At 34.1% G+C, this 14,507-nt stretch overlaps 1 protein-coding gene across 4 annotated transcripts in view; it reads right to left on the bottom strand.

Moving 5' to 3' along the window:
* The window catches only part of LOC143256564 (PHD finger protein 21A-like), a 51,309-nt gene that overhangs the window by 8,606 nt on the left and 28,196 nt on the right, over positions 1-14,507 (bottom strand). For 2 of the 4 annotated variants that reach the window (XM_076513932.1, XM_076513929.1), the window contains exons 9-10: positions 12,553-13,057; positions 6,397-6,500 (exon numbers count right to left, since the gene is read on the bottom strand). In XM_076513932.1, coding sequence (XP_076370047.1) covers positions 6,397-6,500; positions 12,553-13,057 — 609 coding nt within the window. The remainder of the gene's footprint in view (positions 1-6,396; positions 6,501-12,552; positions 13,058-14,507) is intronic. The other 2 variants (XM_076513930.1, XM_076513931.1) reach the window with 2 other exon arrangements.

The raw sequence follows: 14,507 nt of genomic DNA on the forward strand, positions 1-14,507 counted from the left end.
AAGGGGTAGTTATCCAATGATGGCATTAATCTTTATAATTAAAAGTGTGACACTCAAGACACAGCCCTGAGAGGCTCCAAGTTTATGTGGGACAGAATGAGAAGGTGTCGAACCCACACAGACCTGGAATTGCCAGTTCATTAAAAAAATTGTAATAAAAATCAGGAAACTGCCACGCAACCCATACAAGTGGAGGCTTTGCAAGATATACCTCCATGTTGTATCATAAGCTTTCTCAAGATAAAAAAATACAGAAACAAGATGTATCTTGAAAAAAAGGTTTCCCTGGTTGATGTTTCAACTCAAATCAGGTTGTCCATGGTGGAGAGCTGTCTTTGAAACCCATACTGAGTAAGTGAGAGGAGGTCGTTTGATTCAAGGATCCAAACAAGACAAGCATTAACCATTCTCTCTAAGATCTTACAGAGATAGCTCATCAGAGCAATTGGACAGTAGTTCAAAGGAATCTTGGGATCTTTCCCAAGTTTAGGAAAAGGGAGTACAGTACTATGGCACCAAGCATTTGGGAAAAGCATTCTCTTGCCAAATCTGGTTACAAACAACCAGAAGAATAGCAAGAGAGGCAGGAGGGAGATGGCACAACATCTGATAATGAATATCATCAGGTCCGACTAATGTTCTGCCAGACTGATGAAAAGCAAGTTGAGTTCCACCAGTGTAAAGGGAAGATGATAATTGTAGAGACGATCGGCCCAAAATGAAAGAGGCAGTCATTCTGCCCATGTTCTGATGGCTAAGGAGATGGGGGATGGAGTATAAGTGCTAGATGCATGAAAAAAGCTTTTGCCAAGAGTATTAGCAATGCTCTGTGCATCAACTTCTTGGTCATCAGAGAACAAGATAAAAAGGAGCAGAAGTACACTGGCCACTAACATTTCGAAGTTTGTCTCATATGGCTTTGGGACTGGTGGTAGAAAAGATGCTATAGGTGTATTTAATTCAAGATTCCTTCTAGCTTTGATGTCTGACCTGCTGAGCATGTGCATGGACCCACTGAAATGCAATGCAGTTTAAAAATGTAAGATACCTACGAAAGGTATCTCAAGCCCATTTTTGAACTTTTCTTGTCATGTGACAGGCAGGATTCCGTCAAGGACGAGGATACTGTGGGAAACGTGTCGAGGTTTTAGGAATGTATTGAGCAGCTGCTTGTATAATACAGCCAGTTACTACTGCTACACAGTCATCTATCGATGGCTTACATACAATGGCAGGATCAAGTTCTGAAAGAGCAGTGAAAGAAGGCCAGTTAGCCTGGTCCAACTTCTACTGAGGCACATGGGTTGGATGGCATTGACCACAACCAGTCTCGCTCAAAATACTAGGAAAATGATCACTGCCCCATGGATTACTGTCGATCTTCTAAGAAAAGTAAGCGAGAAGTTAAGGGGAACAGACAGAAAGATCTATAGCAGTAAAAGACTGACTAGATGCATGAAAATAAGTATAAGAACCAGTACTGAAGAGAGATAGGTTGAATCCAAGAGCATATGCTCTATAGCATGACCCCTCCCATCAATACTAACACCACCCTGAGAGGATTATGTCAATTAAAATCTCCCAGTAGTAAAAAGGGGGATGATAACTGTTTGATGAAGGTATCAAGGTCTGATTGATTATAGATCTTCTCAGCAGGCAGGTATTGAGAACAAATAGTGATGGTACGACCCAAGGAAACACAGATAGCTACAGCCTTCAAGGGTGTATCAAGAGACAAAGACAGGGTGAGCATATGCTGATCAACTACCAATGCCACCTCACCATGCACTTGTCCATCACACGACTTATCATTTCTGTACAAGGAAAACTGCTGAATGGTGACTGTATCAGCAGATTTCGGAAACATTTCCTGTAAGGAGAGGCACACGGGATGGTAAGAATAACTCAAATCCTTAATATTATCTATACTTGATTGAAAACCTCAACAGTTCCATTGGATCAGAGTGGCCATTTTTATTTATGTGGAGAAGAATGTGGCAGGGAGACCTTTTGTTTGTGACCACGCTTTTTTCTTTATTAGACAAAGATCTATCAACCTCCATGGATCCTGTGGATAAAGACTCCAATGAGTGAGGACATGAACAAATGGTTGATTATTTCTCAGAGCTGCAGAAAAGGATGGATCCAAGGAAACACTTGAACCTGAAGGAAGTGTAACTGGGCAGTCACTGGAAGGAGTGGTATAGACAGTGATGGAAGTAGACATAGACGCATCAACAGTTTTAATTATGGAGGGCATAAGATTCTTAAGATGTTTTGCAAACGACTCTGTTGGAGGCATAGAAAGATCTGTCTGCACTCCCACTGTGGTAGTGGAATGGAGTGCAGCAGCATATGTCCAAAATGTTGGGAGGCAATAATTTTCAAGCCTCTGGGCAGGTGATATTATTAACAGTCTTCAGTCATTGCACCTCTTTCTCTTCTACCCATTTAGGGCAAGAAATAGAGTAAGAGGGGTGTGGGACACTACAGTTAACACAGTGTTGTTCCAGGTTGCACTCGTAAGTGTGTGGTCTTTACTATCACAACAAGCATATATCAAAGAACTATGACACAATGTTTTTGAGTTACTAAACCATTGACACTGGAAACACCTGAAAGGGTTAGGAATGTTAGACCATACCTTGCAGTTCAGATAACCTGCTTTGACTGTGGCAGGAGGATGCGGTGATGTAAACGTTAATATCAGAACATTGGTAGGGTCCATAATTCCATCTTTATGAGTGAAGATTCAGAGCACTGCAGTAACATCATGGCTGGAGAAACAAGGATCTCTGACTCAGGAATGTTCTTTAAATCCCTCTCAACTGTAACTCCCCTGGAAGAATTCAGAGTTGCATGGGGAATAATCTCAATGGGTATATCCCCAATGGCCTTTGATTTTAACAGGAGTTTGGTATGCTGTGGTGAAGATGTTTCCACCAAAATGTCTCCAAAGCACAACTTATTTACTGACTTTTGGGAGCCAACAAGTCCCTGTAGTCCCTTTTGAATAAAAAAAATGGAGACATCTGCCCCAAGGATATCTCAGATAAGAAATGGATAATCAGAAATCGAGGTGCAGAATCTGGCTGTAATATTGACTGTACAACATAGTCATCCATGAGTTGTCGTTTTCCAATGATCTGTTTTTTTTAGTTTTTTTATTTATTTTGTCAGAAAGAGTATCTATAATAAAGAAGCTACATTTCAGTGCCCACAGACCCTACCCACCATGGAGCTCTATGAGGGGATGCACTACAGTGCCAAACAAGGACACTGCAGCAATGCCAGGGTTTCCTGAGCACTATACCCAAACACCAACATCAGACACAAAGTCCATAACACCCATTGAGAATACCCAACACTGGTACTTGGTTGACCCTAGCTCAAGTGGACCAGCTGACTGACTATAGGGGGGGACACTCCAAGGCTGCCCGTCTACAGGAATTCAAGGCTAAAATGGTGTGTTAGGGTTGGACCCCTCAACCACCAGGATCCAGGGTCACCATGCATGGCAAACTCATAGGTGGATTTTTAGATCCTGGAGGAGGTAAACTGAAAGAACAGAACCTTCTCTGAAAGGTCCCATCACCATGTACAGAAATCCATACTGAGGGGCTTTAAATTTGAAATACACTTTCTTTTAGAGATAGTACAAAGGTCATTATTTTCCTGCTTGCTGGAATAAACGAACTGGTAAGAATAGCATTATAATGGTTATTTTATTACTAATTGTACAAGATAAACTGATAAACAGAGGTAGGGAGACTTAGAATTAGAGATAAGTATCTGTTAATAAGTGTAGAATTTTGGGATATTTCTCTGGTTTACTGGGACACCAAGAAAGGAAGTTGTCATCCTAATTTCAAGTCCTACATGTAAAATTAAATGAGTCCTAGACATAAGATGGACAGAGAAGCTGGACCAAGTCTTTGTTGTTTGTTGACATGATAATCTATACCTATTTCTAATAATGAATACTGGAGTAATGATGACAATCTTTAATGGATGTTTCAGAATTACACATACTCAGCAAATGTATTAAAATGCCAAACTGGATAACCTTCAGAACAATTCCTAATATAAGAAAACAACCAATAGTATTAGAAAAATTAAAAAACATTTAATTCAGTTCATGATCATTACATCCAAAAGTTAGAATTAATGTCTTCTAAGGAAATTAGGGTAAGATGATATTTCTATGTGAAAATGTACAAGACAGTTTGGTGGAGTTTGAAATACAAGTTCAGTTCTGTTAAAAACTTGCATGGGTTCTAATGTGTGTATTTGTAACTGGCAAGAAGTCTTGCTTATGTCGATTGTTTAACAGCTACCACATGTATTTATATATGACCTTTTAAAGTAAGAGCAAAAGTAAAATGTCCTTAGTTCTAAAAAAACTTACTGATTAGAAGTGAGAATTTGAAGATAATACAGAATTTAATATGAGAATAGAAGGACCTGAGTAGCTTTTTAAGTTGGGTTTTAACAAGAAAAAACTCCATTGAATAAAATACAAATATGTTTCAAATTCCCTCTAACACTTGTCATCATTCCTTACCTTTGAAAACACAAAGTTATTGTTCAAAGGTCATACATAAATATACTTGTAATAGCTCAAAGCCACATACATAGGCAAGATTTTTCACCATTTACAAATACATGACTTGGAATAGATGGGAGTTCCTAACAGAACTAGACTTAGGTCTCATTCATATCACAACATCATCACACCCAATTTTCTTAGAAGGGTTTTCAATTCTAACTTTTGGAAGTAATGATATAAAATGCTCATAAAAGGAAGTCTACATATTATGAATGAAAATTCAAGATCCAATAGAAGTTTAAACTTGTTCACCCTTGATGAAATAATAATTAATAATGACAAGAAAACTCGCTTGTACTTTTTGCCAAATAAGCAAAAAAATAACCAATATTTCACAAAAACTAGTAACAAAATATGACATTCCAGATAATACTAAATTTATTCAAAAACCAGGCACAAAACTACGGTCTATATTATGTAAAAACTACATTGACAAACACAACACCAACATTATTTATAAAATACAATGTGATAACTGCCACAGCTTCTATATTGGAGAAACAAGTAGAAAAATGGAAACCAGATTCAAAGAACATGAAAAGTCACCATCACATGTTTTCAAACACTGCAAATCAAATAAACACAACATAACAATAGAAAACACCCATATACTAAATAAAGAAACAAACATAAACAAATGCAAAATTAAAGAAGCCTTACTTATACAACAACTCAAGCCCAAAATAAACTAATACAAAGGAACACCTTTATACCTATATTAATAAATATAATCAAACATCTAAGCCCACCCTCTATATCCCTACGCTCAGCTACACAACCCCCTACAAACATGTGGTCAGCTATTGGTCAGTTACCTCTTTCTTTCTTTGTGAATCTGATGATGACCAAAGAAGATTGAAATGGTGTTCGCTCCTCTACATAAAAATTTTTCTCAACCCAAACCAGCCATTTTTATAAATACATTGTTCACCCTTGGTTGCTCAAATAACTATATCTCTCATTTTTAATTGTTTCATAACTTTTCTGACACTACTCATTGTATTTTAATAATAGTAATTGTGCTAAAGATTATTCAATTTGTCATTTTCATAGATTTATTGAATATGTGTAATTATGAAACATTTGTTAAAGATGTTTACCACTGTTGCTGTATTATTAAGTATTAGATTTTACTTTCCACCAGATGCATCATTTACCTATTTCTTGTTTTGACCTACACTAGAAAGTATCTTAAATTTAATTACTGTCAACATTTGTCTATAATATGTGATATATGTAATGCATAATTATACATGACAGAGCCAAATCCATCTAAACTTAGTACACACACATACAGATTTATCAACCAAACCTTCAACAAGTCTTATGATACAAAAAATAAGCATTTCAATCTTCCAGATTCCCATATAAACCACAACTAACCAGAACTCAAAGCAAAATGTACAAGTTAAAAGTTGTTTCATTTGTAGTATGAAAATAGTATATTTCATCTCATCATAGCTCAATAAAGTACCTAAGAAATATATTTCTTGAAGTAAGCTTCAACTTACAGATATAACTGATATCATACATTTCTTGAAGTAAGCTTCAACTTACAGATATAACTGATATCATACATTTCTTGAAGTAAGCTTCAACTTACAGATATAACTGATATCATACATTTCTTGAAGTAAGCTTCAACTTACAGATATAACTGATATCATACATTTCTTGAAGTAAGCTTCAACTTACAGATATAACTGATATCATACATTTCTTGAAGTAAGCTTCAACTTACAGATATAACTGATATCATACATTTCTTGAAGTAAGCTTCAACTTACAGATATAACTGATATCAAATCTTGGGCTTTTTCTTCTAGTTGGATCTTTTCACTTCTCAACTCCATGCTTCTCTTCACCAAATTCTGTTTCTCTTCCTTTTTTGCTATGAAAACATTATTTTTTTGAATCACATGTACCACAGAATTTCCATCACAATAAAACCTTTTCTAAATGAATCAGACTTTTCTATAAATCTAAGAGTTACATAATATTATGACTTACACACATATGCACAAGCAAAGTAATTGCTGTATTTTTATCTTTGGATTAATTACCGTCAACTTGTAAATCACTAAAATGTTGAAAATGTTTTTCGTTATTCTATGATCAGCATCCAAAAACATTTATTTTTCTAGTTAGAAACAGTAGTGCTCAAGTGATTAAAATAGATCTAGTATTTGAAGCCTAAAACTCAATATGTAATAAATGAAATAAACATTTTTAGTATTATGTATCGTACAGTAGATTTACGTAATAATAAGACAGTATAGCATGTTTTACAAACATCACTGGTAAGGAATGTTTTTGCAAATAAATTATTAGTGACAGAAGTGAACATGAAATATTTAGCTGTAAAAACATTTGAATGAATACATCATGGCTTTTAAGTTATTTACCATATCTAAAAAAATGTTAATCATGCTCTATAGGAATAACTTGTATATGCTAATACAGTGTGTGCTGCACTATCATAGAAGTGAGACATGGTGCCACGAGTGATATGTTAGTACTTTGTTTTTAGAACTCATGAATTCAGCTCACAGAAAATTCCTAACTATTCAGTATGCAATGCTAACATAAGCAACTGGTAAAAAATGTGGTTGAATAATACATTTTGAAGAAAGGCGACCACAATATTATTTATGCACAACAGAACAATACAGACTGCAGTGGGCTTCAAAACCATACCTCAAGCTGTAAAATAGAGCCAATAACTACAAAATACATTTTATGAAACATAACAGCCATTGTGATGAAGTTGAAAATATTTTCTGGCATTATTAGTTAAATACTGAGTATTTGAAGGTGATAAGGTGTTACAAGCTTCAAACCACACCTCAAATTTTACACCTAGTTTCATGGTACACATAACCACATCAACTGAAATCATTACATTCCTATTATATTACATATTCATTAAATTTTAAGATACAGCTCCAAACAGATGCCTTTTATTTGCTTGGCTATGGTCTTGAAAACCACTGCCCATGTGCAGTGAAGGATATGTGGAAAGTTTTTCCAAGATGTGTAGTCTTAGACTGACCTAACTATCCTTTGCTAAAGTTGTTACAATGTAAATTGTAACATTGAGCAGATTCAAGTAATCACATTCACCCCATTCACCTCAAGATGGAACATCATCCTTACTCCCTCTTTTGGCAGTGTTTGTAATAACTTTAGTGTACTGTTACTGGTAGTTCAGGAGTTGAATAAAATATTGTAAAGTAATTGTTAATAAAACATTATGCCTCCTGCAGATATTATAATCTAATATACAATTAATAAAACAATAAATAATTAGCCTAATTTATTATCACCAGTGTCCTTAATAGTCTATTATACATTACCATATTAAAAAAAACAATACTTTGCTATATATATATATTTGTGTAATATTTATTTTTATATAGCTTCAAAAAATTGATAAAAAATACCTATTTCAAGAAAAACAGAAAAACAGTTCAATACATATATCTGCCATTTCCAAAGCTAAGCTTAATTTGGTAACCATGAATCTATATAAATATAACAGCATTATCTTTTTTATATGCAAAAATGGCTCGTTTGGGTTGAGAAAATATTTTACATAGAAGAGCGAACAACGTTTCGACCTTCTTCGGCCATCGTCAGGTTCACAAAGAAAGAGGTAACTGACCAGAAGCTGACCACATGTTTGAAAGGGGTTGTGTAACTGAGTGTCGGAATGTAGAGGGCGGTGTTAGATGTTTGAATATATAATTTTATTTATTTTATTATATTAATATAGGTATAAAGGCGTTCCTTTATATTGGTTTATTTTGGGTTTAAGTTGTATAAGTAAGGCTTCTTTAATTTTGCATTTGTTTATGTTTGTTTCTTTATTTAGTATTTGAGTGTTTTTTATGGTTATGTTGTGTTTATTTGACTTGCAGTGTTTGAAAACGTGTGAAGGTGACTTTTTATGTTCTTTGAATCTGGTTTCCATTTTTCTACTTGTTTCTCCAATATAGAAGTCGTGGCAGTTATCACATTGTATTTTGTAAATAATGTTGGTGTAGTGTTTGTCAGTGTAGTTTTTACATAGTATAGACCTCAGTTTTGTGCCTGGTTTTCGAATAAATTTGGTATTAACTGGAATGTCATATTTTGTTACTAATTTTTGCCAAATGTTGGTTATTTGTTTGCTAATGTCAGGAATATATGGTATACAGCAGTATATGGTTTCGTGATTTTTTGATTCGTGAGATATTTACTTTAGTTGGTTGATTTTGCTTTCTGTCTAGGTGTGTGCGTATAATGTTTTCTACGGTTTGTGGGGGAAACTTATTGATGTTGATGAAGTATTGTTTTATTTTGTCTAATTCATCGTTAATTTTATCTGGTGAGCATAGTTTTATGGCTGTGTTTATTTGGTTTCTTAGTATGTTGAGTTTTTGTTTTGTTTCATGTGCTGAGTCCCAAGGAATGTATAGTCCAGTATGGGTTATTTTTTGGTGGATTTCTGTTTTGAATTGTGTGTTGGTTCTTGTAAGTTTGAGGTTAAGATATGATATTTGATTGCTTTCTTCCTGTTCACATGTGAAGTTAATGTTGGGATGTATAGAGTTAATGTGATTGAAAAACTTAAGTATGTGTTCTGTAGATTTGAATCCCGCAACCGTGTCATCTACATATCTGTACCAGTATAGTGGTGGATGTAATGCTGTGTTAATTGCTTGTGTTTCAACTTGTGTCATAAAAATATTGGCTAGAACTGGTGATATAGGGTTGCCCATGCTTAGGCCATTTGTTTGTATATAGTTTTGGTTGTTGAACATGAAGTTTGTCTTTATCATGGTGAATTCTATTAGGGTTGCTAACTGGTTACTGGGAATTTCTATGGTTGGGTTAGGGTCTCGGATATAGAGTTCTAAGGCTATCTTGCAGGCTTCAGTGGTTGGAACTTCTGTAAAGAGGGATATAACATTGAAACTGGCCATTAAGGCTTTATGATTAAGTTGATTTAGATTAGACTTGAAATTAAAAGAGTCTTTGATGAATGAGCTGGCTGATGTTACATATTTGGAGAATCCCCATGCTATGCATTTACCACGATTGTAATTAAACGATTCATATGTGGACATTATTGGTCGTAATGGACAATCTGGTTTATGAGGTTTGGGGATGCCATATATTTGTGGTGTGCGTGAGTCGGTTTTACGTAGGTAGGAATAAAGTGTTTGTGAAATTGTGTTGGCTTTTTTTCATTTGTAGTAGTAATTTGTTCAGTTGCGTCTCGTGTGTCTTTGTTGGATTTGTGTGTATTGGTTTAAATTTGTTCGTGTCTGATAGGATGTTATTCATTTTTTGGATGTATTCATTCGTGTTCATTATGACTATAGCATTACCTTTATCTGCTTTTAGAATTTTTATGTTTTTGTCTTGTTTTAGATTTTTAATGGAATTAATGTCTCTTTTTGTAAGGTTGTTTTTTAGTTTTCTGTTTTGTGAAATTATGTTGATGGTTTTGTGAGAAAATTCTTTGAAAAAATCGTTTAAGATGTTGTGTTTAGGTGTTTCTGGAAAATATAAATTTGTGAGAAAATTCTTTCTCAAGAAGTGGGTTTCTCAACATCACTGAACAGCATTATCTGTTGTATGCTCACACAACTACTTTGCAGGGTGTGGATGGATCTTCACCAAAATTGGTATATAAGCTCATTAGATATATGGGGAGATGCACACAAATTTTCAGCTTAGCATTTTGTTTTAATGAGTGTTTTTTACCACTCCCTTAGCTCCTGTGGATGGATCTTCACCATATTTGATATAGAGGTTCGATGGGTCCATGGGTAGATACATAAAAGTTTTCAGTTTTGCATTTTGCAGTTTTTTATGGCCATTTTCTTAACACTAATTTACCTCCTGTAGATGGATCTTCACCAAAATTTGGCATGAAAGTTTGCTGGGTCCATGTGGAAATGCATGTAAAATTGCAGTTAACCATTTTGTGTTTTGCAGTTTTTATGGGCATTTCTGACAATTACTTACAAGGAATACAATTTTTTATGTTCTAAGATAACCTTTCATTAATCATTCATTTACATAACATCCCTCCAGGGGACATGTACTCCCAAGTAATATTTAATAACTTGATAATAACTTGATCAAAGTTTCTTTTTGTTTGTTTCTTTAGGTTTCCAGCAATAAAATAGCATACATCTTAAACATCAAAAATTACCTTAAAATTTACAATAAAACATGTTTAACAGTTATAATACACTATGATTTTAAAAACTAACTTTAAATTATTTTCAGCTTTTAGCCATTAAATGACACACAAAGCTGTCAAAAAAAATTAATTTAGAATGTTCCTTAAGATGAAATTAATAAAACTATCTTACCTGCTTAAAATACAAATTTTAGACATCACCCTAAACTAGAATAAATGTAGTTTAAACTTAAAAACAAACTATTAAAATGTACATTTAATATGCAATTCACAGAAGGTTGTACACATTATTTTGCATTCACATTACAGGTGCTACTACAAAACATAAAAAACTAAGACTGATGTGTATTTTTAGTTGACAATGTTTGAGACTACAATTCATGTTTCACATAACTACAAGTTGTATCATAGTTTGAGAGCACTAGGTATGATTAGCAGACACTGCAACAAAGCATCTCTCGTGCATACACGAATGTGTGAGATACACCGAACAAATTAAATTTAAAGTAATGAGAAAATCGTGGAAGTACGTTTTATATATAAGATATGCTACATGTATTTGGTAACTGAAAGTTATCAATAATGTTGTAAACGAACTTTTACCATTTATTTAGTGACTAATTTTTTCCTACTATAAACAGTTTCCTCCAAACAAGTAAAATTATCTGGCAGTAAAATATTTAATCCTTCAATTACCAAGTTGATCTAATCATATTCATTACCAGTGGGGTCCCATAACACCGAGGTATTTTTTTTACGTTTTTGCCTGATCAAACATTCATTAAAATAACTTACGAAAAAAATTCACTGAAATTAAACATTTTCTTGCACAATATGGAGATAAAATCCAGCAGTACTGATATGAATTAACTTCAATACTGATGATGTTTTTGTTTATATTTTACTAGGATTCTTTAACCAGTAAAGGCATGGACTCAAAACCAGTTAAGTGCATGAACAGTTTAGAAAACTCTGTAGGAAGCTGATCACATGAATCTAACTGGAAATTATAGGCTTAAAAAAAATTCCTTTGCTCTAAAAATATTAGTTTATATTTTAAAACTTTCCTAACAGTATGTATATTGGTTCTAAGAGAAAGTAAAATCCTCTTACATGCCAACAGATACAGAAAATATTATCATGCGATAAGTAACCAGTACTATATTTTGACTAGTTAATAAGAAACAAATAAAACACATAAATTAAAATTTTGAAATAATACAAAAGTTATAGTTTTTCATTACTGAAAATGTGTTTCCAATGAGTACTCACCTCCTCTCACAAGATTAGCTATTCATGATCAGTACTGCCCTGTATATACAAACATTTTCTATGCATGCCATAAGCCTTCTTCTCAACCCCTATCGGAAAAGAGGAAGTCACATGGGTCAAGTGAATATGCCCCGTCCTATTGGTGGTGAAGTGATTCATGATTACTTAAATGACAGACATGTTGAGATCAAAGGAATCAAATGATTCCAACAGGGAAGAAGTGAAAGGTTTGTGGCATAAATAAAGAAATATGTTCACCTATAGAGGGCAGCACTGAATGAAAACAGCTAATCCTATGAGAGGAGGTAGGTACTATATTTGTTCCTCTTTTAGCTTGGTTTGTTTTGCTTATTTTTTAAAAGTTGAATGGAACTGATCACTTTGAAAATCTTTTCATGAGTAATTTTTAAAGCATCTTAACTAACTGTAATTAAACAATTACTCAGATTTGAAACAAAATTAGAATACCTACCTGCTTTATTTATGACACTAGTGGTAGTAGTAATTGGAGTGTTCCTGTGGTTAAGTACTGTGGTAGGTACAGAAACATTTGTTGCTACTAGTGAAACTGATACTGGGACAGGAACTGTTGGTATGGCTTTGGTTGCAGCAGGGAGGGCTATGTTGGAAGGATTGGCAGATGTGAGGATGATAGGTAGAGAGACAACACAAGGAGATGCAGATGGTATGGGTACAGTTAATGCACATGTTGACATTACAGGTACAGATAATGTGGGTGGAGTGACACTGACCACACATGTTATGGTTGCTGTAGGCTGACTTGTGCTCACTGATGACTTTTCTACATTCATGTCTGACTGACTCGGTTGGCACTGTGGACAAGACCAGGAACCTACAGGTACTGTCAACAATGGGGGCTTCAGGCAAGTTAAATGAAAAACCAAGTTACATGTATCACACATAAGTAATTCTCCTTGCTGCCTGCAGATGGCACACATATCTTCATGGGTGTCCTGCTAGAGACAATGAACAAACTAATGTAACACTTTCAATTACTATTCAACAAGCAAAAACAATTTTATTTAGGGAAGGAGTAACGATGCACCATACAAACTACAACACTCAGTAACAGAAGTGAACAGTGTTAATAATTTTCTCTCCTTCCCAATAAAAGTAAAAATACAGTAGAACAAAATCAAACTGGTATATCGCAGCATACAAACTTCTATTAACTGTACTACCCTGGCTTAGGAATCTTTTCCATACCGGCTGAGAACGTGTAGCCTATGTCATCAATCAGGAGATTGGTACAAGTAGATATGTGCATGATATGCTCGATATATATATGATATGATAGCACTAAGCAATGGAATAAAACATTGCATGTGTAATAAATAAAATAAAATAGTATTTCTTTTTCAGCTATGATTATATTCTCAAACACCACTTTTCTTTGCTTATGTATTTGTCTCTTTCTTGATCAGCTGAATTACTACCAAAATTATGCTTGTTGAATTGACTTCCACAAATGCCTTTTTATAGTAAGAAAGTTTATGTATCGTTTTAAATTATTGTCTCTAAATATTTTTTTGATGTTTGATAATTTTCTTGAAGTCTGGAATACTCAGATTGTCTTCACATCTTTCAAGAAAGTTTAAAGTTATCCTTTAAATTACTAAACAGTTTTTACACTGTTTCTTACTTGTTTAGTCGAAACATTACACCACATTGGGTAATTTTATGTTTTGACTGTTACAACAGGTAGTATAAGAAACTTAAACACACATTGAGGAAGAATTACTAATTTTATAAAACAAAATATAAAGAGGATGCTAACAGAATTAGTGGGTATTAATTATAATAATGACAGCATCTTTTGTTTACATTTTTTTGTGATTCATATTTATTAAAGACCTGGTAAAACAAGGTCATAAAACCACAAGCAATTTGGTACATTAAACATTCAGAAAACATGTCTAAAAGTAAGAGGGTTAATTCTACAAGTTTGGTTTTGAATTTCTCACAAAACTACATGAGGGCTACCTCTGCTAGCTATACTAATTTAGCAGTAAAAGACTAGAGGGAAGGCAGCTAGTCATTACCACTTATTGCCAACTCTTGGACTACTCTTTTATCAGTAAATAGTGGGATTGACCATAATATTATAACTGCCCCAGAGTTGAAAGGGTGAGCATGTTTAGCAGGATAGAGACTTGAATTAGCTACCCTCAGATTGCAAGTCAAATGCCCTATAAGTGTGGCCATGCTGGGCTGAATTCAACAAGTAGATTTAAAATAACATATTCCAATGCTTGTACTTCTTAAGCAAATCAGCTAGCTTTTGGTGTAACTAATATGACATACCTATAGTGGTCTTAAGTAAATCAGCTAGTTTTTGGTATAACTAATATAACATACCTATAGTGGTCTTAAGTAAATCAGCCAGCTTTTGGTGTAGCTAATATA

The sequence above is a fragment of the Tachypleus tridentatus genome, chromosome 7 (assembly GCF_004210375.1).
Source record: "Tachypleus tridentatus isolate NWPU-2018 chromosome 7, ASM421037v1, whole genome shotgun sequence".
Classification (NCBI taxonomy): Eukaryota; Metazoa; Arthropoda; class Merostomata; order Xiphosura; family Limulidae; genus Tachypleus; species Tachypleus tridentatus.